The 26,949-nt window shown below is 41.4% G+C and overlaps 1 protein-coding gene across 2 annotated transcripts; it reads left to right on the top strand.

Moving 5' to 3' along the window:
- Positions 1–261: 261 nt before the first annotated feature.
- slco2a1 (solute carrier organic anion transporter family, member 2A1) lies at positions 262–26,456 on the top strand. 2 transcript variants are annotated; one of them, XM_026159382.1, is made up of 15 exons: positions 262–954; positions 10,029–10,166; positions 11,265–11,427; positions 11,953–12,165; positions 12,997–13,095; positions 13,175–13,317; positions 15,737–15,808; positions 16,687–16,744; positions 16,879–17,043; positions 18,777–18,981; positions 19,594–19,741; positions 23,761–23,918; positions 24,418–24,482; positions 25,101–25,221; positions 26,012–26,456. In XM_026159382.1, exons 1-15 carry the CDS (start codon positions 841–843, stop codon positions 26,193–26,195), a joined length of 2,046 nt encoding a protein of 681 aa, XP_026015167.1. In that variant the 5' UTR covers positions 262–840; the 3' UTR covers positions 26,196–26,456. The 2 variants fall into 2 exon arrangements, with proteins under 2 accessions (XP_026015167.1, XP_026015169.1); XM_026159384.1 differs by lacking the exon at positions 15,737–15,808.
- Positions 26,457–26,949: the final 493 nt, after the last annotated feature.

Below are 26,949 nucleotides of genomic sequence, written 5' to 3'. Positions count from 1 at the left end.
AAAAAGCCCGGAAACACCCCATTAAACACTACCATTCACCTTGAATCCGTTTTTTTAAATTTATTTATTCCAAAGTGGAAAGTTTAAGAAGCACTCATTTAGACTATCCAAAACACTAACGAGTGCTGCCTGGGGGGATCACAGACCTACAGTTTGAGGACAAAGTGATGAAAATTCGTTTCTTTACTGTGAGAACAGAAAAGTTAATCATCCACGTGGTTTTGTGGCTCTTTGGGGGATGCTGGTAAAGGTGAGCAGTGTTTAAACGCGTTTTCCAAACTCCAGCGGGTAAGTTTCCTTCACGGAAACGTTAAGGTGATTGTGACCTCTGTTGTCTGCAGGATCTCAGCTGTTGGAATTGTTTGCAGCTTCTTGCACCGCGTAAAAATCCACGTGAATAAATCAACACGCTGTTAAACATTTATTGTGGGGAAACACTGACCTCTAAACGGCTTCATTCATTAGTCTCTCTCCCTGCCTCCCTCTCTGCTCATTAGCTCGGGACAGAAAACAGCTCTGAGTGGCGCATACCGCGCGTAATGAGCTGCTGGAGAACAATACGGGGCTCACTGGATACTTGACAAAGACTCCTGCTCACATTAGAGCCCGTCTGCGTGTGAATAACGCGGTGAGTAACACCGGGGACTCCGCTCTTTAACAAACAGTTCAACTGTCACAGGTGAGCGCTGCGCCCCGTGACTCAGACCTGTTCCCTTTTCACAAGTTTCAAAACATTTACGCGTGGAGCCGTGGGCTGAGTCCAGTTACATCATCAGCGACGGGCATAAAAAAGAAGAAAAGAAAAGAGAGCGCACACAGCAGCGGGGGGAGGACGCAAACATGAAACCTGGAGAGGAAGCCTTTCTGCTCACTGTGGAGCCCCGAGCCGAAACGATGGACGCGAATCCGCGCAGAGACGCGAAGAAGCCCAGGACGCTCCGCTGCAGCATAAAGGTGAGACACCGGCTGGCACTGCGCAGAGGACGCAGCGTGTGCGCATTTATCCTAGAGGAGTGCGCGACTTTGCGACTTTATGCACACAAACTGAGTTTCTACTTCGGCTTCAAGGGGAGCGTTCCACTTTGTTCTCCACTGAGTTCAGTGGACCCACCTGTGGGTGCATGAAAGCAGCCGCACCTTACCGCGGCAAACATAATGAGCCACATAAATGTGGAGGTTTAATCTGAGGGCATTTCACCTTTTTCCCTCCATAACTTGAAGATTTTGCCCTCTGGGTAGGATTGCCTAAGCGCAAACCGAGCTTCACCTGAGATAAACAAGATAAAATCGGTCATAATGTGATAATAAGTCTCTTGTTAGCTAAAATAATAATAATAATTTTAAAAAAATCAATCTGAGCTAATTGAAATCAGATTTAAATGCAGTGTTTGCTGCTTGGGCTGATGATGCTGGAGGTGACCTGCAGGGAACAACTTGCCGCTTTCATCTTAATTAACGTGTTTCTAATCTTTCCGCACAAACTGAAGTTCACCCCCGCCAAAATCAAATGTTATTTCCAAGGCAGGAAGGGATTTTAATTTTTGTAATTATAAATCAAACATTTTTCTCCCTTTTCACTTTGGGAGGTTAACGATGAGGAATCCAACACGGTAAAGTGCAAAGTCTCAGTTACAGACTTGTTTACTGTGAGTAAATGTATTAATACCACTAATGTAAAAGATGCATTATATTAATTAATTATAAATTAAATAAACTTTCTAATTTTAGGCACTTTCATCTAGTTCAGAATGAAAACCTTAAAGGACTCCGTTTTAAATCAAACGTGTAAAATATGTTTAGCGATAAATAAATAAATAAAAAAATCACTTTTTTCATTTGGATATATATATTTTGATAGGTTGTTAAAAGAGGGAGCTTTGGAGTTTTAGATGTATAAGTCTGATAATATTATATGAATTTATATTTTTACAAAGTTTTGGGGACTTTAATTCATCAACTGCAAATCATTTAAGTTTAATTCACTTCACGAAGTTTATTGACAGGTTCAAGCAAAGATCCACCTTAAGATGGTCAGACTAAAGATTTTTTTTTTTTTTTGGCTTTAGTTAAGGATGTTATTCTTAATAATATTAATAATAACTCATTTATGAAGCACCTTTCAAGCAACCCAAGGTAGCATTACACACTGAAGTCAAAGGCTTCAAAATTTCTTATTTAATGTTTTCAAGCAGTTCATCAAATTCTGCATAAATTAAATCTGAGTGTTTTACAGTGTAATGTTTGACAGAGACTGAGAATTTAAACAACCTTTAAAACACGCGCGCACGCACGCACAAGCACGCACACACACGCACTCGTTTTCATATCTTAGTGAGGACATCTAATTGACATAATGCTTCCCCCACTTACCCTAAACATCCCAAATGAATGCCAAACCCTAATCCTTAGCCTAAACCTAAACATAACCTAACTGTGACTGTAACCCTGACCCTAAAACCACATTTTGAGCCTCAAAAATGCCCTCAAACTTGTGGGGACGGGCACTTTGTCCTCATAAGCAACTGTTGGTCCCCACAAGTAAAGTAAACTTACAATTTATCTGTCCTCACATAGCTATGTAAACATGTACAGACACACACTTGCCTTAAGTCCAGATGTTACTGCTGATCCAAAACCACATCACACATTCACAACAGTCAGAGTCTAAACTCAACATGGATGAAATGTAACAAAGAACACAACTGAAAATAATGAACTGAACCTGAAACATTCCCAGGAGGCTTTGTGCTCACCTGTGTGGACCTCTCCACGGTCAGAAGAATCAAGCACAGATTATTAAATGAAAGGTGTGTGGAGGGAAAAATAAAAAGATTACTCAGCGATTAAAAAGCAATTAAAAAGTAAAATTAGGTTTGGTTTACCTGCAGAAGCAAAGACAAATGTTCAGCTTTGACTAATTTAAATTCTCAAAGTGAGGACCAGGGGCTGACAGCAGCTCTCCATCCTTTCATATGGAAAAGAAATGAAGCACTAACCTTTCTTTATTCACTTATAGTACAGGATACTGCAGCCTTTTGTATGTAAATGATGGATGCAGCTTTTGGAAATCACCCATTAGTTTTGAACTTCCACATTTTAGATGCTTCAGCACCTTATTTGCTTGTTTTGTCATTATTATTAAAAATATAGAAATAAAGCAGCAGAAGTTGGGATGAACCACGGTGGTTGCATCTGTCAGTCAATTCTTATTTGTGGTAGTAACTGGAAGAGCCATTGACCTAACCGAGTCCAACTTTGTTGTGAGCAATTTTGAGATGTCACAATTCTATTTAGTGGAAATGAGGTTTTAGATTGGGATGAAATCATAATAATAATTTACTGGTAAAAGAGCATCAAGGGGCGTCAATACTGGAACAGACTGGCAGCAACGTGGGAACTATGGGCCAACAATTATTTCACATTTTAGCAACAAATACAGTTTTTTTTTAAAAAAGTACACAAGTTTTGGCCACTATCTTGTGTTTTTCTTTTTGTTGTTGTGTTTTTGGGGGGGGGGGGTTTGGAGCTGGAAGTTACTGTGTTGCCACAGCCAGATTATTAGATGAACAGGCATTGATTCCATTAAAAGTGCTCCAAAAGAAACCCCCACAGCACAAACACGGCCCACGGGGCCAGTTCAGGGACGCCAGTTTGGTGAGGTGACGCCTAGGAGGCATCATGGCCGCCTGTGTTTCTCACCAAAGGCGAACCTCTGGGGCTGAAAAATGACGCCATCATGGAAACAATGGAAAAATGCTTCTGTGATGCTTTAAAATGGGGGAAAAACTCAATGCAGAGATTAAAACAGTTTCTTGTAGCAGACTGTAAACATGTTTATATCTGCTGTAAAGTTTTAACATGGGGTTTTATCGAGGATTGGCTCACTTTTGAAGCCTCTAGTGGACACTAGAGGAACTGCAAAGACTAAACTAAAGCATATAAGGCCTTTGTTGGCTCAGAGGTTGCTGTCTGATTGTCACTCAGTCATCCAAACTTTGGGAAGCAGTTTTAGCGCCTTGAGCACAAGCTCTTTTTTTTTCCTCTCTCACTTGCTAATCGGATCCTTGTTGTGGAAATTTCATCATGTTTCTGCTTCAGATAAATTCCTGACAGAAGAGAATGCTGACAACTTTGTTTTTCCATTACTAATAACTTCATTTGATCCCTTTTGACAGCAGTTTTATGTGTTCGGGATCCGCATCCAGCTCCAGTTTTGTTATGTGTTTTGGCTCTGCTATTAAAAGACTCAAAGCACTGACTTGAAGGAGAATTGTTGCCTGAACGCGTGCCAAAAGGAGCAGTTGTTCTTCCCTTTACGGCAGTAATGGGAGGAAAACAGTTTGTTCTTGAGTTGTGAGTAATATTAATGCAAACACTGGTGGTTGCTTTCAAAACTCTAAGAGAAATGACTCATCTTCTTCACCGTGTGAGTGACACATATGAGTAATAGGTTTCGGAAGCCTGGGGGGGTGGAGGAAGTTTCTTAGCTTTCCAGAGGGAGAGCGTTTATTTGAGTTTGGAATCTTCTGAGTGTTTACCTTCGATGTTCTCACGTCGCCTGTGGTGGGTCCGGCCGCTGCAAATCTTTCCCTGTTTATCTTCACTTTAAAGCCCTCCTCCGCTGAAGCCAAGCAAACATAAGCAGGGTGGAGGACAGTGAAACAGCGAGACTCGTCCTGCAGGTGTCTTCACATCATCCTGAGACTACACAGTGAAATTTGTGAGAATGCACCTGGACTTCAAAGGTGTCCAGTGTTGTGTTTAGACAATGGGAGCAGTTCAGCATGAGTGGAACAGCAAGCCATTTGTCAGAAAGCTGTTTCTAAATCATTCCTGCAGCCTTTTCGGTCAGACTGTACCGCCAGAGCTTTGAATAGCTGTTGTCCTCCAGTCTAACATCAAATGACTAAAAAGTTATAAAGCTGTGCTCTTTGTTCTCCGGTCAACAAAGGCTTCACACGACACAATCACATCCATCCATCTTTCCTTGATACCGCTACAATTTGCACCATGCTCCGCTCTCTATTTGTTCAGCTTCAAGAGCACATTCTGCTTGTTTTCTTAGGTCCTCTTGAGCTACACCTGGAGTCTACACCCAGGTGACACAGTCAACCTCTCTTTAAGGATAGCTCTGCCAGCATTTGGGCCAAGTTTCTGCACAGGGGCATGTAGTGTTTACATCATGATCAGGAGCATGAGAAGCATTGGAAAGCCTCTGTGGCTGAGTCACAGTCAAATCGCATTGTATTTCTTTATCAGGGTATGGTGAGAAGATAAGCACAGCTGCCATGTCTACTGCAGACAGATGCTGTGCTCGGATTAGCACAAACTGCAAACGCAGGTGAACACCAGAGAGCAGCCGAGTGTTTTCTAGAGAGTAAAAATGGCCATATTGGCACATATACTGGTACTTCAATACGGTTTTTTGAAAGTAGTTCCAAATAACGACAGCAGTCGTCGCAATAAGCTCTAAACGATAAGGCAGGCGTGTCCAACTCCAGGCCTCAAGGGCCGGTGTCTTGTTAGTTTTATATATCACCCTGAATCAAATAACTAGTTCATTAACAAGCCTCTGGAGAACTTCAAGACATGTTGAGGAGGTCATTTAGCCATTGAAATCAGCTTTGTTGGATCAAGGATGCATCTAAAACCTGCAGGACACTGGCCCTTGAGGCCTGGAGTTGCACACCTCTGCTGTAAGGTGAAATACCGAAGTTTTTTTTTTCATTTGCCCCCTTGTGGGCTGCGAAGGTACTGCAACCATTCGCAATAAATGAAACGTTCAGTTTCTTAATTTTGACATTAAATATTTACAATTTTAAAGAATCAATCAGAACTCAGGGACTGTATTGGAACATCACCTGCTAATTAATCTAATTAATAAATTTAATAAAATCCTAGGAGAGCTATGGTGTTGTTATAAAGGGGGGAAATATCAATTGAACCTGAACCGTGTTCATTTATACTATAAAGTTTGGCATTTTAACATGCAAGTATCTTTTATACAGCCATTGGTATTCACAGGTTTTAAGGAGGCTGTGTACTAGTCTACTTCTTGGATTGGTGCACAATTTGAGGCGCGGCCTAAAACTCGAGGCTCGGGCAGTCAGCGCTGGATGTGCGGTTTTGAAAATGTTAAACCATCTCCTGAATGCATCATTCCAGTATATTTAACAAACTGATATATGAGTAATATATCAGTCTTACTCAACTGGAGAATAAGCACATTTTCCAGAACTGCTTTAAATGTCAGTGCTCCTTTGTCCACGATGCTATTGTGCAGAAAATCTGTTTTATGTTTGTTTCACAATAAGGGGAGGTGACCTGTGCACATACTTTCTTTTAAGTATCCTCAGAGAGTTTGTACACATTTCAAGCACTTTTTTCCTTTTATTTCCCCCTTTTTTTCTCTCTCTCTCTTTTTTTTTTGACTAGAACACATATAAGAACAAAATAACCACAACCCGTGTCCATGAAAATAAAAGCTTTTGGAATTCAAGAGTGAACTTCCCTCAATTCTTCCCTTCACAGCAGGGTTGAAGGTTGGGACAATGACCTCCAATCATAGAGAGCTAAAAGTGTTCAAAAAGGAGAAGTAAATGAATAATGCTCAGAGAATCCAAATACTTAAAGTTTGTAAAAAAGTTTCCCTTTTAACAAACAGCAGTTTTTTTTTTGTTTAATTAATTTTTTATGCAGCTGACACAATTATCTGCTCTTTTCCCTTTCAGTAGAACAATCCTTCCAATTTACACAGTTGAATGGAGGAAAATCTAAGTTGTTTTTTTTAAATTCGCAAAAAAGCCATGTCCATGCATTTAAACATACAGATCAGAATCTGTCATTTAAACCACATGTTGAAAAGACTTTGTCCAACCTTTTCTTCTCCTCACGTGAGCAAATGCCTGATTTCTTTACCTTTATTTTACTATCTGCTCTTTATGGGACAGATTTGCTAATGTATTGTGCCAAACATGCGATTTGGCATTAAAGTAAAATATATCGATACTGACAGTGACAAGCCTGACCTTGTTGCGCATGTAAAGGAGTTGCTACGGTTGCCCTGAGAGGCCAGACGGACTGCAACTTAAGAAAACACCAGCAATAAGAAAAACGCTGCAATAGCACAACAAACACGACGGAAATACGAAAAACGAAAACAGAAATAGGAAAATAAAATTTTCTTCCAAAAGCACAAGTGAAGTGTTTCTGGGGAGACAATAACTGGACGGACCAGTTAGAAACATGCTAGGTGTGTTTAATCATGATTTTCATATACTGATTACAGATTTTTAGGCTAATAGTTAGGCTAACACACTTACCTCTCATCTTTTCTTTCCTCACAAAACAGACAGATCCTCCACTTCTTTTAATTGTCTCCCAGCGCAATTCTTAGCATATTTTGGTTCCTGCAACTGATCCGTCGGGTTATTGACTCCCCAGAAACACTTCCCTTGTGTTTTTGGAAATCTCTTTTTTTCCTATTTCCATTGTCGTTTTTCCTATTTCCGTTGTGTTTTGTGTGCTTTTGCAGCGTTTTTTCTTATTGCTGGTGTTTTCTTAAGTTGCAGTCCGTTTGGCCTCTCATGGCCACCGTAAGTTGCTTCTCTAGGCTTTCTCTAAGTACAGGGATGAGAATATTGAAATTGAGTGCACAAACATTTGCCACATTTAATTAAATGCTGATTGTGTTGATATTTAATGCCAAAAAAAGCACGTCTTTGTTTTTCTAAACACAGTTGCAGTCAAAAAATATCATCCTTAAAGCTAACCACATCTATGAGGTCTCATGCCATTTTAACCTGTTTAAAAAATGACCATAAACCCTGAGCTTGGTGGCGTTGGTCTCTTCCTGTGAAAAGGGAGTTCTTCCTTCTCACTCTCACCGAATGCTCTTCATAGGGGATTGTCTAAAACTGTAGGGTCATTACTGTGCTTACTTCTCTCTGTCTGTCCCCAAACTTTCCCACTGGCTGGGTTTTATATATAAATCTCTGCTTAAGCTGGTTTTCTCTGGTCTGTGTACATTTGTGTGTTAAAACTGTCATCAGTACAGCTGACCCTCTGTTTGTCTCCAGTCAGAACAGAATTAGACAAGAAAAAAAAAGAAACAACCTCCTGCCCCCCCCGCTTTTCCCTTCCCCCAAAAATAATCTACAGAAGGAGTTGAAATTGTGATGCATATCATATAATGGTTTAAAAAGAATGCAACACTGCTTTATCAGGATTAACTGGACATGTCTTTAATTTTTTGGCATTCCAATAACTGAAGATTAAATGTTACTTCTGGTAGACCTGCTTCCTGCACAGAATCAGAGATCTGTCTCTTGCATTTGTTTTAATTTGACTTTGTTAAAATGGCAAAATGAGGTCAAAGTTGACCTGAAACATTTTAATTTGGTCAAAAAAAGTTTTTTGCCTGCCTGTGCAGATAGGTGCTGTCAAATCACTTAGGTAATTGAAGCCTATTTGACAGAAAATGAAGATGAAATATTATCAGCCGCGTAAAAGGATCCATTGTGTGTGCTAACCAACCATAAAGCCACACTTTAATAGGAGCATTAACTGTTCTGAGGCGAATGCAGAGTTTATTCTCCCTCAGATGAGCTGGCAGCTGGTAAACACGCTGAAAGCTGGGATTTATCATTGTTTTCATAGTAAATTCACCGCTAATCTCAACATGTATCCTCAATGCAGTATCCATGGCCCCCGGAGCAAAAAGTAAGCAGTGCGTCTGTGAAAGCCTTCTGAGACACAGAGAAGCAAGTCACTCGTCTTTCAGATCACTGGGAGTCCATCCAGGGGGCGACTCTGATCTGGGTGTGAAGAGAAATTCTTGGAGGACAAATTCCACAACCAGATGGAGACGCAGTATGAAGCGGTTTTCCTGAAACGATCCCAAAATGTTGTCACCGGATAAGTGATTTCATTCCTCTTTTGGATCTGTGCTCTGGAGCTCCAAGGAAGCGCTAATGCATTACTGCTTTTGCAGTGCAGACATGCCGTTTTCCAGAAAAAAATCAAATCATGAGTCTGGCAACTTTACTTTTGATTTCTAGGAATCATTAAGAAACCTAAAACTTAGCAACTCATACCTCATTACAACCTCATTTAGTGGAGTAAAACAAATGCATAAAAACTTTTTAAAAACAAAGCAGAAAACATTATTATACATTTTTAGTAGATTCTGCAAACATGTCATAAACAGGCTGAGATATTTTATGAAAATCAATCACAAAATAATATGTCTGAGATTTTCCACATTATGAAGACGTACTGCTGAAGCGAAGCAAAGAAAGCAGCATGGCTCCTCAGGCTTTAACCACAGTATAGAAATTAAAACTTTGAGAAAATGATGTGAAGGCTTGGATCTCATTCCAGGACATTTTCAATCATTTTAATGTTCTTTAAAAAAAAATCTATACCGTATTTACATTGCCGCATGTGATGCTTTTGTAATTCATATAATGAATCTGATTCACAGCTTAATCCCTTCCTCTTTGCAATTTTTCGCGTTTTACAAAAACCATCCAGTAACCAGGACTGGGAGCTTTGGCAGGCCATATGTTTGACTGTATATAATAAACTCTTTAACTGATGTTAAAAATATAACCTGTTTTTTGCTCTTAGGTTAGAAAACACAAACTTTTACCTGCAGAAAGAGGCTAACTGTCTGCAAAGTCTTTAGTTGGTATGCCTGAAGCCTTGTGTAATACTTGGAAAGGAGTTTAAGGAATGCGGTGCAGATGAGTTTGTACTCAAAGTGGAGATGCCTTTTTGAAAATGTGTTTCCTCTGAATTGTTCTGTGTTCTTAAAAACAATTTAATCCTCTAAGACTAATTATTTTAGGCTTTTTGTAATGGTGCCAGCTGAAACTGCTACAGAGTAGCTGACACTGCTGACATCCCTGTTTCAGCTACAGATCCCCCATTGCTGCACATTTTGTCTTTCCTCCTGCATATTTCCACACTCCACTATTTCACGAACATAACCGAAAGAATAAAAAGACCTGTCTTCTGTGTCCTAGCTGTTCGTGCTCTGCCACGGCCTCCTGCAGTTGTCCCAGCTGCTGTACAGCGCCTACTTCAAGAGCACCATCAGCACAATCGAGAGACGCTACGGCCTCAGCAGCTACTCCTCGGGAACCATTTCCTCTCTGCACGAGGTGGGAGCCAACAATAACTTACCCTCATCCAGTGTAGGCTCATGATAGCTTTATTTCAAGGATACCGATGACAAAGGAGGAACTGAAGTGCAAGCAACAAATCAAAATCACACTTCCTGACAATCCGAGTGGGACTCGAGTATTTTGGAACAGTTTTATTGCAAATGCAGGCGTCAGGAGTGATGAGAGATTGTTTCTGTACGTGCTCGGCGCAGAGGTCACTCTGGGGTTTTTTTAATACTCCAGTGAGCTTTAAAAGTTTCACACACATATAAATGTTTTCTGTTTGTCAAAGACAGTCACAAATAAACTGCATTTTTCTGTCTGTGGCGATACTCCATGAAGAATGACTTTAGCTTATCTTCTTATGGTTTCTTTAAGGCTGCTCTGATGGATATTTTCTCAGTAACGCCAGATCAAAAGCTTATGTGTAATGTGTAGTCTCATTAAAGTGATAAATTCAGACAATTATCACCCAGCTCTGCACTTCCTCTCAGTTACATGGAGCTTTACTGTTGTGATTGTTTCTGTCTCCAGAGATCTGGATTACGAGGCAGGGTCAGGGGCTTAGTGAAGCAGCTTCAGGTTTAACATTGTGTTACTAATGTTGTTCGCTTCTTATCGGAGTACAATGCCAAAAGATAAGAGATCAAAATAAGACAAAATGACCCCATACCAACCAATCATCTCCTGCAGCAGAGAATAGCTTCAGCATTCCTGGAAATCAGTGTGCAGAGTAAGAGGCAAGCTTAGGGAACAGCACAGTAGACACAGGAAGTGACAGGGAGGAAAACACAACAAACAAACTGCACACACGTGTTTTAAATGTTGCTTTCCCCCATGAAGCACTTTGAACTGCACCAACTGCACTTACAGTGCTATACAAGTTGTGTGCAAAAAATTCAGCAGAAACGACCACAATTTGGATAAATGAAATGCAAATACAGATTAAAGTGATTATGGATCCTTAAATTACCTCTGAATTGTGCTAGATTGCACCAAGTGATGCAGTGTTGCACAACAGTGACACCCTGCGTTTAATGCATTAGGTGTGGCGCTTCCTCTGGCTCCTCTCTGACTTTTTTCTCTGTCTCTTAGATCAGTAACAGCATACTGATTGTGTTCGTGAGCTACTTTGGGAATCGGGTCCACCGTCCTCGCATCATCGGCGTCGGTGGACTGCTGATGGCCATCAGTGCCATGATGCTGACTTTGCCTCACTTCCTGTCTCAGCCGTATGAATACGGCTCTGTTTTACATAGTAAGATGAAGCTATAAACACATTGCTGCTCTGTCTCCGCTGACACTGCCCTCCTGTGACTCTGTCCAGAGCTGAGGGGGATTACAAGTGTACAAATATGTCCAAAAGACTTATGAGGCTTTACTTAAGAGTTGCAGCATCCTCTAACAAAGGCTCCATAGGACTCAGTGGGAGTCAAACAAGTTTCTGCTGTTTGGTCCTCTGTGTTCTTTAGCATGTGTTTGGAAAGCCTTGCTGGTGCTCCCCAATTGAACTTTTGCATAAATCAGGAGGAAATTCATAATCTCTGTGCACTCTCTGAAAGCTAAGAAGATTACAATTACCTCTGGGGCATTTCATTTGCAATAACAATGTTCTTCTTCCTTTTCGCTTTGCCCCCAGTTAAAGTCATACAGAGTGTCAGCGGAGGGTCAGAGAAGCTCCCGGAAATGAAATAAGTAGTACGTCTGTGTCTTCTGGCCTGTTTTTAACTATAATTTTCCTTGTTTTCTACCCTGTGTGTGTGTGTGTGTGTGTTGATACCAGATCGCCACGAAATGTGCAACCTGCAGAGCACCTCAAACAGCACACAGTCGTGCAACCGTGATGAAACGAGACGTCTGACCGACACCAACAACCTGTGGCTGCTCATGGCCAGCGCTCAGCTGCTCTTTGGTGTCGGATCAGTGCCCATCCAGCCCTATGGGATTTCCTACATTGATGATTTTGCTGGGCCTGCAAATTCCCCTCTCTACATAGGTGAATGACCTGCAGTTCAAAGATTGATGGGACCACATTAAACTGAATTATTTAGCAGGGTTTCGTGTGAAAAAAAACTGATAAATATACAAACGCAAGGAGTGAAAGTACGAGTATTTTGTGTTGGTGAAACTGAAAACTAAAGTCATCACTCTGTCTACAGACAGCTTAGAGGATGATATCAGATCACTGAAGTGTTCAGAAACCAGCTGCTGCTTAGATTTTAAAGTACTGCTCATCGACGCTGTCAAGTAGACTCAGAAACTCGAGTCATCAGTAGAAGTGTTAATTCTTCCAACAATGAGTTTAAGGAAAAACATGGCTGTCATTCAAAATCTTTGTGATAAAGATCCTATAAAGATAAAGATAAAATATGTCTGTTTGCAAGAAAATTAGCTTTGATTTCTAATTTTCCCCTTTAAATCTCATGCTTTATTGCTTTGCATCAAACTGTGGCTAACAGACCTTGAATATCAAGATTTATTCCTGCAGAAGCCTTGAGTCAGAAATGTACTCCCCAAAGTGATGTTTATAACAGCATGATTCACAGAGATAAGTCAGGTTAACCCCCGTTTTTCCATGGAATATTTGAGAATATCTGTTATGAATGAAGGATAAATACAGATGGAACCGTTTAAAAAAATATTCCCGTATGGAATATTGTACAAAAATGACCCCACTTGCGAAAATAGCTTGGAGGTTAAAGCTGGAGTCTTTTAGAATCAGTTTGGAGGCTTTAGAGGAAAAATACAATCTTTTTAAAATGGTAAGGTATTTGACTGGCTGCAGCTCAACGGTCCATCACAGCCTGCCATCTCTTATCATTCACAGCCATCCTGTTTGCAGTTTCTGTATTCGGGCCTGCCATCGGCTACCTGCTGGGCTCAGTCATGCTGCGGGTCTATGTGGACGTGAACAAAAAAGATTTGGGTAAAGCTGAGTCTGGAAGTCATTTTATTGGGTTAAAGAGGTATGGATGTCTTACGGCGTTTTTCACCGATAATTCCAGGAGAAGCTGCGCTCCAACTCAGACCCGACGATCCTCGCTGGATCGGTGCCTGGTGGATGGGCCTGCTCATCTCTACCGGCTGCCTGGTTCTCACCTCTATCCCCTACTTCTTCTTCCCACGTACCATGGCTTCACAAGACCACGTAAGCCTTGCTCTTATAGAAGTCTTTTAAACAGCAGAGCACATGTCAGGACTGTGCAGTCCACAAGAAGCATCCATAATGTAACTGTAAATATTGGAAGCAAACAGGGATCTGACACTTAAAGGACAATATTTTCTATGTCACATTTGACTGACCTCTGCTGGCTTAATGTAAGTTCTGCAGATTGTTTTTTGTTCTTGTTTTTCTTTCAGTTTTTCACTATTTAAGGCACAGTTTCAGTCTTGGTGACCTCAGTGGAGCGATTTCACATACAAATCTGCGCTTGTGAAATGCTTTAAGAAAAATATTAGATAAGCATAGTTAAGCTAAAACTTATCTATGACTAGATAAGGAGGAAGTGCATGCCCCCTCATTTTTTGTGAAACCACAGTTTCACTTCCAGCTTTAACTTGACTGACTTAAAAACAATGAAGTTCAAGTGGGCCAAAATACAGTTATTAGAAAAAATTAGAACTACTAGTGAGCTCTTGTGACGTAGAAAAGTCTTTTTTACAATACTTCTTTCCTAAAATATAAAACCATATGCAGGAAAATTACAGAACAACATTGACAGAGCTTAAAGCTTTAAAACATACTGTGCCAGTTTAAAACATCAACCATGCTAAGGTAAATATTCATTAATGAACTGTTTTTTTTATTGTGTTGGGTTTTTTTTTAGTCCAGTAATCATACACTGTGTTTTTAAAACTAACTTAGCTGCCGGGAATTCTCATGTTCACACAGCAAATGATTGTTTTCTGCATGTTTTGAAACCAGACACAAGGACAGAGGGATGCCTCTGACTGTGAAACTGAGGGGACACTCATATGGTAGCAAATTGCCCTCCAACCTGGGGTCATAAATCTAGTTTGCACTTTGGCCATTTACCCACAGATTTGTATATAGTTTGACTCACAGGAGACGCCCCCTGCTGGAAACCTTTAAAAACATGCATCTTTCATAATCCAGTCTGTCATCAGTTTCCCAACAGCGGTTTTTGATTTAGTTAACAGGAATGAGCAAACAGCAGACATAATTACATAAATGTTATCGATGGACACAGAGGGGAAGTGGTTAGCTGAAAGTTGCACACAAAAAGTGGAAGTAATCTTCAAACAGAACAGTAATAGACTGACAGGTCATCATCAGCCTTTTTTTCCCCAGTATAAATCATAAATAAGCAATGGATGAATGTTGAGTTATGCAAATAAAAAACATGATAATAAGGGAGAGGTTTGAGAACCACTGAAACACATGATGCGTCTTTTAAACTTTCGCGCAGATTCAAACTAACAGCGTGCAGGCTCTAAACGAATTATTTTGAGAGACAAAAACTCCACAGAAATCTTTTCATTGCAGTGTTTGACAGCTTTTGGGTGATTTTGAATGCTGCTGTGCAGAGCTTGTCAGTTCAGTCTAATGTTCCCACGTCACACGAATGCAGCACAAAGACACAGAGGCTTATGTTGTAGGACAATGTCGCATGAAAGGAGAGAGAAACTTTGAAGTGCTCCTCGAAAGATTGAGATCAAACCCATGAGATTTTCATCCTCTGGAGCCTCCATATGCTCTCCTGTATGTCTGAATTTGTGCCGCTGCCTCCCATAAATGTCCCTGTCTTCATTACTCACTGAACGTGTGAGGATCTCTGTCAACTGCTTATTTTCCCTTAACAAAGATGAAAATACACCAATCAGACACTGACAGTTCAGGGCTCATTACTGGCACCTGTTAGGAGTGTGTTGGATACAATGTGTGGATTTAAGTGACAAAGAAACAGTTTAGATGGCTGAATGGTTATTATGGTTAACTAAGAAGCAACAGTATGTCTCGGTTTTTCTACATTAAAAAAATGCTGCTGTAGTAAATGAAAGAAATCTATAAGCAAGACTCTTTGGACTTAAACTCATGTTTGACTGCTTTAGGACATCTTATCAGTGGTTCTCTTTTGCCTCACCCATCCATCCATTCATTAAACTGCTTATCCAAAGTCCGATCAGGTGGACTGGCCTCTACCTAGCTACACTTTGAAGATCCTCTTTGGAGGATCCTGAGGTGTTCCAGATACCCAAACCCCATCACTGTATGTCTAACTCTAGTATATCTTCATATATCCTCTTCATATGTCTTTGCCTGCAAGCGTCATTTTGTTCTCCTCATCAATGCCATGCATCCATGCTGCAAGTCAATAAGAAGTCAGTAAAGCTGCATTCGTGGTCCTTCTGCTACCTCTAGAGGAATGAGAGGAATGAACATACTTTCTGTAGCATGAACTAACTTCTTTTTTAAGTTTCAGGGAATTTCAGTTGGGTGATTTGAAACAGCTCAACAAATATCAGCCAACACATAAAGGGTTTTTTTGTGCAATTTGGCACCCAATCTGTCAGCAAGCTAAAGGTACAGCTTCTGTATTTCCCAGGGAGAAAAAAACGATGGAGAAAGATCTATGACAGAGGGGGCAGGAGAAGAAGATAAGAAATTATTTTCAGAGGTAAGGACTGCTCAGCAAGCAGCATTTGATAAAACTATACTGAACACTGAAACGAAAGCTAATTTAGCTGTTGCTTCGAAATAGCTGCCCAAACAAGTGTGTTTCAGTTCTTCGAGAAGGATTTGGCAGGAGTCACAATTTAAGCCGATGATGTTATTCAGCATCAAGTGCCAAATTCTATCTTTGCGCCTGTTGTTTTGGTGTTTTCTGGCTCAGGAGTTGGTGAGCTCAGACAACATCTGTTAATGCACCGCAGAATGTAGAAAGAGTAGCAGTAGGACCAAGATCTGTCTACAAAGAAGGCACATGCACTGGAGCTTAGAGTAGAAATTATTAGGTGGCTCATTTATAATTCGAGTTAAATTTTCTATTCTGAAGTGTTTCACTAGAACCTCCAGGTGGGTTCCCACACTTGCCAAAATCCCCTCTAACACCTGCATAGTGCACCATCAGACCATTAACATGACTAACAAGTGGCCTGATCATGCAAATATTAACTTTACTATGCTTTCCATTTCATGCCATGCCCTCTGATAGGTTTTGTAGTCTCAGCTGAACTACAAACATTACTCTAATGTGATAAAATCAACTTCTTAGGACGTCATTAGCCAGCGTAAAAAATGTGGATTTATGTATCAAGAAAAGCTTTTTAAATGAATATTATGAGCTATATTCAAGAAGTAGAAGTAAATGTTAGAAGTAGAAAGCAGCATAACATAGAAAGAGTTTATTAAATTACAAGTACAATAAAGCTGTGCTTCAATAAAATACTAGAGTAAATGTCCTGTTACATTCCACCACTGGTTCTAGCCATGCTCTCATCTGATGGGATTGTGCATATAATGGTTGATGGTTGTATGCTACTCGATACTTTCCAGGTGACTCGAAGTGAGTCTGGCTCAGAAGATGAGGACTCTTTGCTGGGCTTCCTGAAGAGTGAGTTTGTTACATTCCAACTGCAAAGATCTGTTAGTTTGATAGCTTTATGTATCTTTGTCACAAAAAACAAGTAAATGGTACCAGAGTAAAAATCAGAGTGTCTGAAGTTATTTGCATCTGTGTCTGATCAGGTTTTCCCAAAAAGTTTGTCGACCTCTTGCTGAGCCCTCTTTTCCTGATCCTTGTCCTGGCCCAGTGCTGCTTCTCGTCGGTTATTGCAGGGCTTGCTACGTTCCTTAACAAGTATCTGGAGCGACAGTATGCAACTACAGCCGTATATGCCAACCTGCTCTTTGGTAGGTACCAGAGTAAAGATGTCATGGTTCCAGGATCTCGTTTGGCATTTGGTGAAATTATCCTTTGATTTTTTTTGGACATTATTTTGCTTCTTATGTTTATTTTCATTTTTGTCTCCCTCTTTCATGTTGCTATGTTAGTTCATGTTGCTCCACTTAAGTTCAACTTCCTGTTTTACTTGGTTATCGCTTTTCCTTACATGTCTCCTGTAAGTGGACTCCCTATCGCTGTCCTTCCCAGTGGTAGCTTATCTTTTCCTGTTTATACGCTGACCATGTCTTTTATGTGGGCTTGCACTTTTTCTCCCATGTCCTCCATGAGTTAACAGACTTCGCTGCACCATAGTGCTAATGTGAGAGGCACGTGAGAAATTATTATTCCTTTACATGAAATAAGGTCAACACCAACGAGTAGTGCAGAAGTGCAGGAAATGGGGGGAAAAGCTACAAAATAGGCTGCTTTTAAGAATCTATATTATTACTGATGCACCTGAGAGATCCAGAGCTCTTAGAAAACCGTAGACTTCCAGGAATGGTGATGCTATTTTCCAGAGAAGCGTTTGGTCAGTAAGTGGTGATTTTGCACCTTATCTCTAATCTGGAATATGACCTGCTCTGCAGCATAAGTTACCATGACGACGTAGACTGCTGAGAAGTGAATTGCCATAGTAACACTGAAAACACAGAGTTAACCCTGTAGCCACCCCGATAAGTCCAAATCCTGCTTCGGTGTTCAGGCCTCTGGTCACTACCTGTGTTTGATTTGATGTGTGCTCAGTCCTGCCTCTCTTTGGCGTCCGTGTATCATCCTCTCGCCGCTCAGGTTCACATTTCTTTCATACAGACTCTTGCAGCGGCCAATAAAGGCCACATTTGGCTCATTCTTCAGATTACTGCAGCCGTTTCAGTGTCAGCTGTTAAATATTTCAAGTAATAATGAACACTTTTAATGGGATGTTTCAAACATTTTATGAACTCTGGAGAGTGGAAATTAAACTGCGTGCTAAAATCATTTAATCGATTCTCTGCAGTGAGTAGGTTCACTTTTGATATGGCAACTTTCCAAAGCAGTCGAGCTGCCAGTTTTTCTTTGATGAAAATGTTTTCATCATTTTAAACAAATTGGCCTCTCTGTCTGTAAGGATGTTGGCAAACAAATGTATGCCCTGATAAAATCTCAGGTTCGAGTCTGAACAAGCACCTCCATTTGGCATGAAGCTAGTACTGTATCACACCCTTCATTTATCCAAAGAGAATTTTCAAAACGGTAATAAAGGAAACCAATGGCACTGAAGAAAATCAGTTTTACTCAAATTGCACATCCATGTTTGGCAGCGCGCATGTTGTTGCTGGAAGTTTGTGCCAGCGTCAGTCCGCCTTAAGGTCTGATAATGGCTGTAAGTTGCGTCACTCTGAAGTCATTATAGCCTCAACAAAAAGAATACAAATTAAAAAGCTGTCAAAGCTAAAAAATGTCCCAACTCAGTTTGGACATGAGAACTTCTCAGACTTCTGAGAAATACTTTGTTCACTTGTAAATGTTTCACTCAAGCTGTTGTAAAATGTAATTCCACTCCAGTTTATGCTGGAACATGGCTTTGCTGGCTCTGCTCGGGATCCAGCATATAGAAAGTTAGTCCTTGGGGGGGGGTTTCAGCTCATGGGTGTCATCGGAAGATGACATCATGAGATTTTCACATCTTTTTTACTTAGCGGTAACTTATGTTTCCCAGGTTCTGTGAACCTACCGTCTGTGGCTGTGGGGATGCTGGCTGGCGGGGTCATCATGAAAAGGGTGGGTCTCTCTCTGAAGGCCATCCCACGTTTCTCTGTGGTGATGCTGACCATCTCCACCCTCTTCTACATCCCTCTGTTCTGGATGGGGTGTTCAACACAGAAGGTTTCAGAGGTCAATCATTTCCAGAACAGCCAGTCTTGGTGAGTTTGTGTGTTTTATAGAAATAACAGTAATATTATTAATCTGTATAACATCTTTTATGCTACATGTAAAGCTAAAAAAGTGCTAAAAAAATGAATAAAAGTAATAAAAATAATGAGATGAATTACATTTAATAGCAAGATAAAGGTATACTGCTCATCAACATATATCAAGATGGATCTGATGTGAAATCAAAAATAATCTGTCCAGATTTGTATGTGCAAAATGTGTAGGACTAAAACAACCTTAAATATGTTGTGTGTGGTGTTGGTGCATGGGGATTACATGCCAGAGTAGTCAAAGTGCTGCAATCACAGTTTTTTAAAGATTACCAAGTCTGTTTTTATTGGACAGATTAAACCAATATTTTTTTTCCTGAGTCATCATCTTGATGGAAACACTGAGAGTTTTCCTCTTTTTTTGGCTCTAACATCTACACGGGATTATAAACACAGTTTGCTCTCAAGAACACCACCCAGCACTCATCACCTTTCAGAGCCGATGGTAGTGACCTGTGATCCAGTCCCTCACCTTCAAGCACTGGATTATATATAAACTTCAGTCATATCTGCTTCTTTTTCTTTAACTCGCTGCTCTGCTGTCCTCCGCAGGTCTCCACCCAGCTGCTATTCAAACTGCAACTGTCCTAACAGCACCTTTAATCCCGTGTGCAGCTATGACGGCATTGAGTACATCTCTCCGTGCCACGCTGGCTGCACGAACTTCACCAAAGACCCCGACAACACCCACAGGATTCGGGTCAGTGGCATCTGTTGCTTATGCCTTCCACAATGGCTGATTAAAATAAATAGGCTTATGTTATGTGAAGCTAGAATGTTTTCTTTAGCTGTATAAATACAGTATGATTTTTAACTGGCGAGCGGATAAAAGTGGAAAAAATTACCCTACCATAAATCATCCAAATCAATCTGAGAGATTATCTGGTGCAGAGTAATCACATGAGATGTGGATGCCGTGTAAGTGAATGAATTTGTTTTTAGAGCAGAGGGGGGAAAACTGTTTTCTTTTCTTATTCTCTGTATGGGATCAAAGAATAATCATTTGGCCCTGCTCCTGCACAGCGTCTGTAAATTGCTCACTCTGGGAAATATTAACCTTTATTAGCGTAATGTACTTCAGAGCTTAAAGTGCTGCAAGGAATCCATACCACAAATAAAATGCCATCGAGAGCCTTTGCAAAAATCAACTCGTCAGGGTAACTATTTCCTTATAAGGTTATAGTTTTAACTTATAGTTATAGTTTTAAGCCATAAGGTTTATTAGGCTTTTCTAAAGTGTATCTTAGATTAAAACTTTAGTATAACATTATGAAATCAGAATCAGAATCAGAATCAGAATACTTTATTGATCCCTGGGGGAAATTATTTTTTGTTACAGTGCTCCATTTTAAACCAACATTAAGACAAGACAGACAATACACTAACTAAGAATAGTACAATATATACATATATATACATACATACATACATAAGTCACTTATAAATAAATATTTGGAAAAGAAACATGTGTAGCTGTAGCAGCAAACAGTGTGTTAAGTGGATGCGTTGTACAGGGAGATGGCCACAGGCAGGAATGATTTCCTGTGTCGTTCAGTGGTGCTTTTCGGTAATCTCAGTCTCTCACTGAACGAGCTCCTGTGACTGACCAACATGTCATGGAGTGTGTGGGAGGTGTTATCCAACATTGTCTTTATCTTGGACAGCATCCGCCTCTCCGACACCACCTTGAGGGAGTCCAGCTCCATCCCCACAACATTGCTGGCCTTACGGATCAGTTTATTAAGTCTGTTGGCATCTGCGACCCTCAGCCTGCTCCCCCAGCATGCAACAGCATAGAGGATCGCACTGGCCACAACAGACTCATAGAAAATCCTCAGCATTTTCTGGCAGATGTTGAAGGACCTCAGTCGCCTCAAAAAATAGAGACGACTCTGGCCCTTCCTGTAAAGTGCTGTGGTGTTTTTAGCCCAGTCCAGTTTATTGTGTGTGTGTACTCCAAGGTATTTATAGTCCTCCACAATGTCAACACTGACCCCCTGGATTGAAACAGGGGTCAAGTGTTTCCTGGTCTTCCTGAAGTCCACGATCAGTTCCTTGGTCTTTGCCACGTTGAGGTGCAGATGATTCTGCTCACACCACGTGACAAAGGAGTCGACCACAGCCCGGTACTCTGTCTCATCATCCCTGCTGATGCATCCAACCACCGCAGAGTCATCAGAAAACTTCTGAAGATGGCAGGTCTCTGTGCGGTGGCTGAAGTCTGTGGTGTAGAGGGTGAAGAGGAAGGGGGAGAGGACAGTCCCCTGTGGTGCCCCTGTGTTGCTAATCACCTTGTCAGACACACACTGTGGGAGACGTACATATTGTGGTCTTCCTGTCAGGTAATCAACAATCCAGGACACCAGAGAAGCATCCACCTGCATCGCTGCTAACTTATCACCCAGGAGGGTCGGCCTGATGGTGTTGAAAGCACTGGAAAAGTCAAAAAACATGACCCTCACAGTGCTCGCCGGCTGGTCCAGATGGGTGTAGACACGATTGAGCAGGTAGATGATGGCGTCCTCTGTTCCAAGACGAGGCTGATAAGCGAACTGAAGGGGATCCAGATGTGGTCTTACTATGGGTCGCAGCTGGTCCAGGATGAGCCTTTCCAGGGTCTTCATGATGTGGGAGGTCAGTGCCACGGGCCTGTAATCCTGGGGGCCACTGGGACGAGGCGTCTTTGGTACAGGGACGAGGCATGATGTCTTCCACATCACCGGGACCCTCTGCAGACTCAGACTCAGCATAAACAGTTTATGAAAGACTCCACAGAGCTGGGGGGCACAGGCCTTGAGGACAAGGGGACTCACTCCGTCTGGTCCAGCAGACTTGCCTGAGTGAAGTCTCCTCATTTGCATCTCAACCTGGTATTGAGTGAAGGTGATGGGTGGGGGAGGGGTGTCAGGAATCTCACAGGAGGCAACATGTGAAGAGAGAGGCTGGCACAGTGGTGTGGCTCTGGATTCCAGGCTGACTGCAGGTGAGGTTGTGGGGGTGGGAGCAGACACTGTGGTGTCGAATCTATTGAAAAACAGATTCAACTCGTCGGCTCTATTCTCACCTCCCTCAGCTCCCCTGCTGTTGGTTGGCCTGAATCCAGTGATGGTCTTCATGCCCCTCCACACCTCTCTCATGCTGTTCTGCTGGAGTTTCCACTCCAGCTTCCTCCTGTAATTGTCCTTAGCCTCTCTGATCTTGTCCTTTAGTAACACCTGGATCTTCCTCACCTCCTCTTTGTTGCCCCCTCTGAAAGCCCTCTTCTTGTTGTTGAGGAGGGCTTTGATGTCCTTAGTCACCCACGGCTTGTTATTTGGGTAACAATGAACAGTCTGAGCTGGAACAATGGAGTCGGTGCAGAAAGTTATGTAGCCTGTGATACACTCAGTAAGCCCATTGATGTCCTCGGCGTGAGGAAGTAAAACAGAGCCACTTTGACGTTGCTGTTCTTACTTGGATCCTGGATGTTGAATCTTCAGTGTTCATGCAAACATGTCTGCGTGAGCCCACAGTGGGTAGTTGCGGGTAAACTATGGGACTCTGTGGGCAGGGCAAACCCACACGTAATACCCCAACTGGGTGTGCCCACACAGGGCCACAGTAAGGCAGCCATTGCATTTTGTTTGGTTGTTTATTTGCTAAGGATTAACGGAAAGTAATTAGGGCTTTAAATGCTTTTAGTTCTTAGGATTTCATATTGAGGTAGTGATATAGTTTAATACTTAAGTTTAAGACTGACATGTTGTGTCTGATTGACTAGTACCTTCCAGTCTAGGCTCAGTCTCGCTCAGTCAGAACCAAAGCAACTCACAGTCAATATCTAATCGATGCTTATTAGTCGCAGAACTAACGAGAGCTGTTTTAAAAATAGAGAAAAAAACTGCAGCGTTTAAACGTCACAGCTTGTGAATAATCCTTCAGTGGGTGGATTGTGTGACCGCTATTCGAACATTAGTCAGTTTGACTCAGCGTGTAAGCCCACCACTGAGGCACAGACGCAGACAGAGCTGGCTGCAGCTAGCTTAATGGATTAATGCTCAGTAATCAGGCGATAATTATTTCATCTTTGATGTGGATTCACATGTTCACAAGTGCAAAGTTGAATGTGGAATTCAAACATCTACTTGAGAAATGTCTCCGATTTTTGCAGGTTTCTTTTTATGTATTTTAGTTTGATTAAATCAGGAATATCAATGGAAATTTGATCTGTTTTTAACCAGAGCCTTGCAGTTTTTTTTCTTGAAAAAATATAATCTTTTCACACTTATGTGAGAAAGAGCGTTCATTCATCCATGTATTATTTGCTGTTTATCCGGGTCCATATTCATGGGGTCCATGGGGCAGCAGTCAGAGCAGAAATGCACAGACCACCTCTTCAGTCTCCTCTGGGAGCACACTGAGGAGTTCCAAAGCCAGCCGGGAGACATCCTCTCCAGCATGTCCTGGCTCTGCCCTGGGGGCTCCTCTAATTCTCAGGTGTTCATGAGTCATCCCTGCTTCAACTGGCTCCATTCCATTTAACCTTCTCAACGTTTAAATCACCTGCTGATGTTCTAATTTTGGGAAACAACAATCAGCCAAAACATAACAGCATTACAAGCTGTACAAAAGATTATAACTTAATCCGAGACAGGACAAAAACCATGCATATCAGAACAAACAGGTAACATATAAAATATAATATAAAAAATATAATCTCTGCTTTCTCTCTGGATACAGGAGTATACCAACTGCAGCTGCACTGCCAGCACTAAGGCCAAACCAGGTCCTTGTGAGAATGGCTGCTCTCATTTTCTTCACCCTGTCATAATCGTCATCGCTCTAGCATCCCTCATCGCCTGCCTAACGCACAACCCCATGTACATGATGGTGCTCAGGTGAGTTCAAAGTTACAACCCTCTGACGGGTAGCACGATACAGTGTGCTTGTCCACGTTGTTAAATACTTATCTTTTTTTTTATGAATTTTTATATAGATATTTATTCACCTGCAAAAACTGCATTGGGACAGTGGCTCTATGTTATATTCCTGTAGCTTCTTGTTGAGCTTTGGGCTCTATTAAGATTTTTATTGTTATTGTTTCTTATGTTTCTTATGCTGTTTCCTGGTGTCTCCTGAGGTTTCCTTGCTTTTGTCTCGCTCTGTTTTGGCACGTTAGTTTCCTCGCCTTCCTCGTTTCCACCTCCTGTTTTGTTTTACTGCTTTTCCATCTCTAATTCCTTGATTGGCAACACAAAAGCCAAGGACAACATTCACTGATCTGTGTCTTATACCCCCTAATGTGTGAGAGTTCATGAAGTGATTAATCACTGCCACATAAAACGGTATGGAAAATGCAGATGTTGCTCGTGTAACATTTTTTTCCTGCGTTTTCAGATCTGTTCCTTCTGATGAGAAGTCATTTGCCATAGGAATTCAGTTTCTACTCATGAGACTGCTAGGTAAGACAGGATTACCGTATTACTAAAGAGGCTGATGCTCCAGAAACATTTGTAGTTTATAGGGAAGAAAATGGTGCAATATTGAATTAAAACACAAATTATAGTGTTAATGATACATTTCTTTATGTTCATTTGCCCCCAAAGTCCAAGATAACCTCCAAGACCCTGCTGCTCTATAAAAACTACAGTGGTCATGGTTGTATAAAGAACCCAGGAATAAACTATGCCAGCTATATAAGTAAACTAACAAATGGTGCAAATTTTTAAGAAATTAATAAATCATAAATAAGTAGGAAGTGGTATTAATTTCATCACCCGTGTTTTAAAAATCTTTTCTGATTTAATTTTAAGCTCATTTTGCTGAAGGACCAATGAGTGTATGACACGGCGAGGCTTCTGCCATTCATTAGAATTCACAAAAATCATTACTCCTCCTATAATATTGGTCAAAGTTTAATCCAATTTACATAGACTGACCACCAAATGGGTCTTCACTCAAACATTTGTCAAGATCAAGGTCACATTTGCCATTTTATGGGTAGAAAAAAGGTGCACTGTGATGATGGGAGTAACTCCAGCTGCCACCCCTGCTAACCCCGACCTCTTTTTCCATCTCAGCTTGGCTCCCGGCCCCTGCTCTCTTTGGGATGGCCATCGACACATCGTGCCTCAGGTGGAGAACTGTATGCGAAAAGAAGTTTAGCTGTGGTTACTATGACAACAACATGTTGAGGAACCGGTGAGAACATTTATCACTCAGAACAGACTTTTTTGTACTGTTATCAAAGGTTGTGTTTTGTGGTCAGAGCTGAACTGGTGGCAGAAAGTGACGTTTGTGATGTCTTTGTGTCCACTGTGTAAAACAGAGTCGACACCAAAGAGAGCCTAAAAGAAACATTTAAAAAATTCAGCCTACTATGAGCATCAGCATGATATCATTATCATGTCAGTAAACTGCACCGGTATAAGGAGGAACCCACCCGAGGGATTAATAAAGTTCTATCTTATCTTATCTTAATGTCTGTGCTGTAGAGTAATAGAAGCAAGCGCTGAAATCCTGAATGTTTGATTTCTTTTCCGATAATTCACTGGAGAAAACATCATAAAGTGCATTCTGGGTTATTTTTTAAGGCTCATATCACCCAGTGGGATGGTTGGATGCTCAGAACAGATTTTACCCTATCAAAGGTTTCCTGTTTTTAGCTACTTTTTGATATCAGGCTCATTTTCTAGATGTGATTCCATCTGTGTCAAAATTCTGAGGGGATCAGGTGGGAGAAAGGGAGAACCCCTGAACCAATCAGGCAATGACCTACAAGATTCATACCCTCATTTTGTAAATGATGCTCTTTACTAGAATATTGTCCATCCAGTGGCACAAAAAGACTTTTTTTAAATTTACTGATAGAATTTTGCTGGTTTTCTTTTGGATTTTGTTGTCCACCTCGGACTGGTCTATACATATCAAACAGGTGTGCAGTTCATCTAAATCTGAGCCATGCATTTATTACTTATCTGACTCCCTGCAGGTATCTGGGCTTACAGGTGGGTTATAAGGTCATGGGCATCGTCCTGCTGATGATTCTCGGGTGGAAGGCGCACCGGACCGAGGAGTACAGTCTGGCAGATGACAAGAAGGACCACTCTGATTGTCCCGCTGGGAAGCAGGGTGATCCAAACCTTTTAAAGCTTTGCTGCGGTGTTAAACGTTGAGTAAAGCTTTCAGTGGAAGGAATCCATAGTCAAGATGGGCCAGCACTGTGACCTCAATTTCTTTAGGCCCACTCCTCCTATCCAGTTCTTCAATGGTTGGACAGAGGATATCCATTTTCCACAGGGGAATATTCTCTATGTTTCTGGATGCATTTTGATTGGAGTAATTCAGACGTTATGACCAGCAGAGCATACGTTAAAGCACATCGTTTGTAAATGGTAAATGGCCTGTATTTGTATAGCGCTTTACTAGTCCCTAAGGACCCCAAAGCGCTTTACACATCCAGTCATGCACCCATTCACACACACATTCACACACTGGTGATGGCAAGCTACATTGTAGCCACAGCCACCCTGGGGCGCACTGACAGAGGCAAGGCTGCCGAACACTGGCCCTCTGACCACCACCAGTAGGCAACAGGTGAAGTGTCTCGCCCAAGGACACAACGACTGAGACTGTCCGAGCCGGGGCTCAAACCGGCAACCTTCCGATTACAAGGCGAACGCCCAACTCTTGAGCCACGATCGCCCCACATCGTGATACCTCACATTCTCCTTGGGTCCAGGACAGTGAAAGGACTTTTGAACAACAGCTAAATGTTTTTATTTTTATTTTGTGCGTACCTGAACAGTAGGAATCTATTCAGGTTTCTATTTGCAATGCGAACATATTCTGTATCTAATTAACTGTATAGCTTAATATTTAAGTATATATATTTTTTATAGATCATTGTCTCATACACAGAGACGTGTG

The sequence above is a fragment of the Astatotilapia calliptera genome, chromosome 23 (genome assembly GCF_900246225.1).
Source record: "Astatotilapia calliptera chromosome 23, fAstCal1.2, whole genome shotgun sequence".
Classification (NCBI taxonomy): Eukaryota; Metazoa; Chordata; class Actinopteri; order Cichliformes; family Cichlidae; genus Astatotilapia; species Astatotilapia calliptera.
This window is presented reverse-complemented; position numbering and strand designations above follow the sequence as displayed.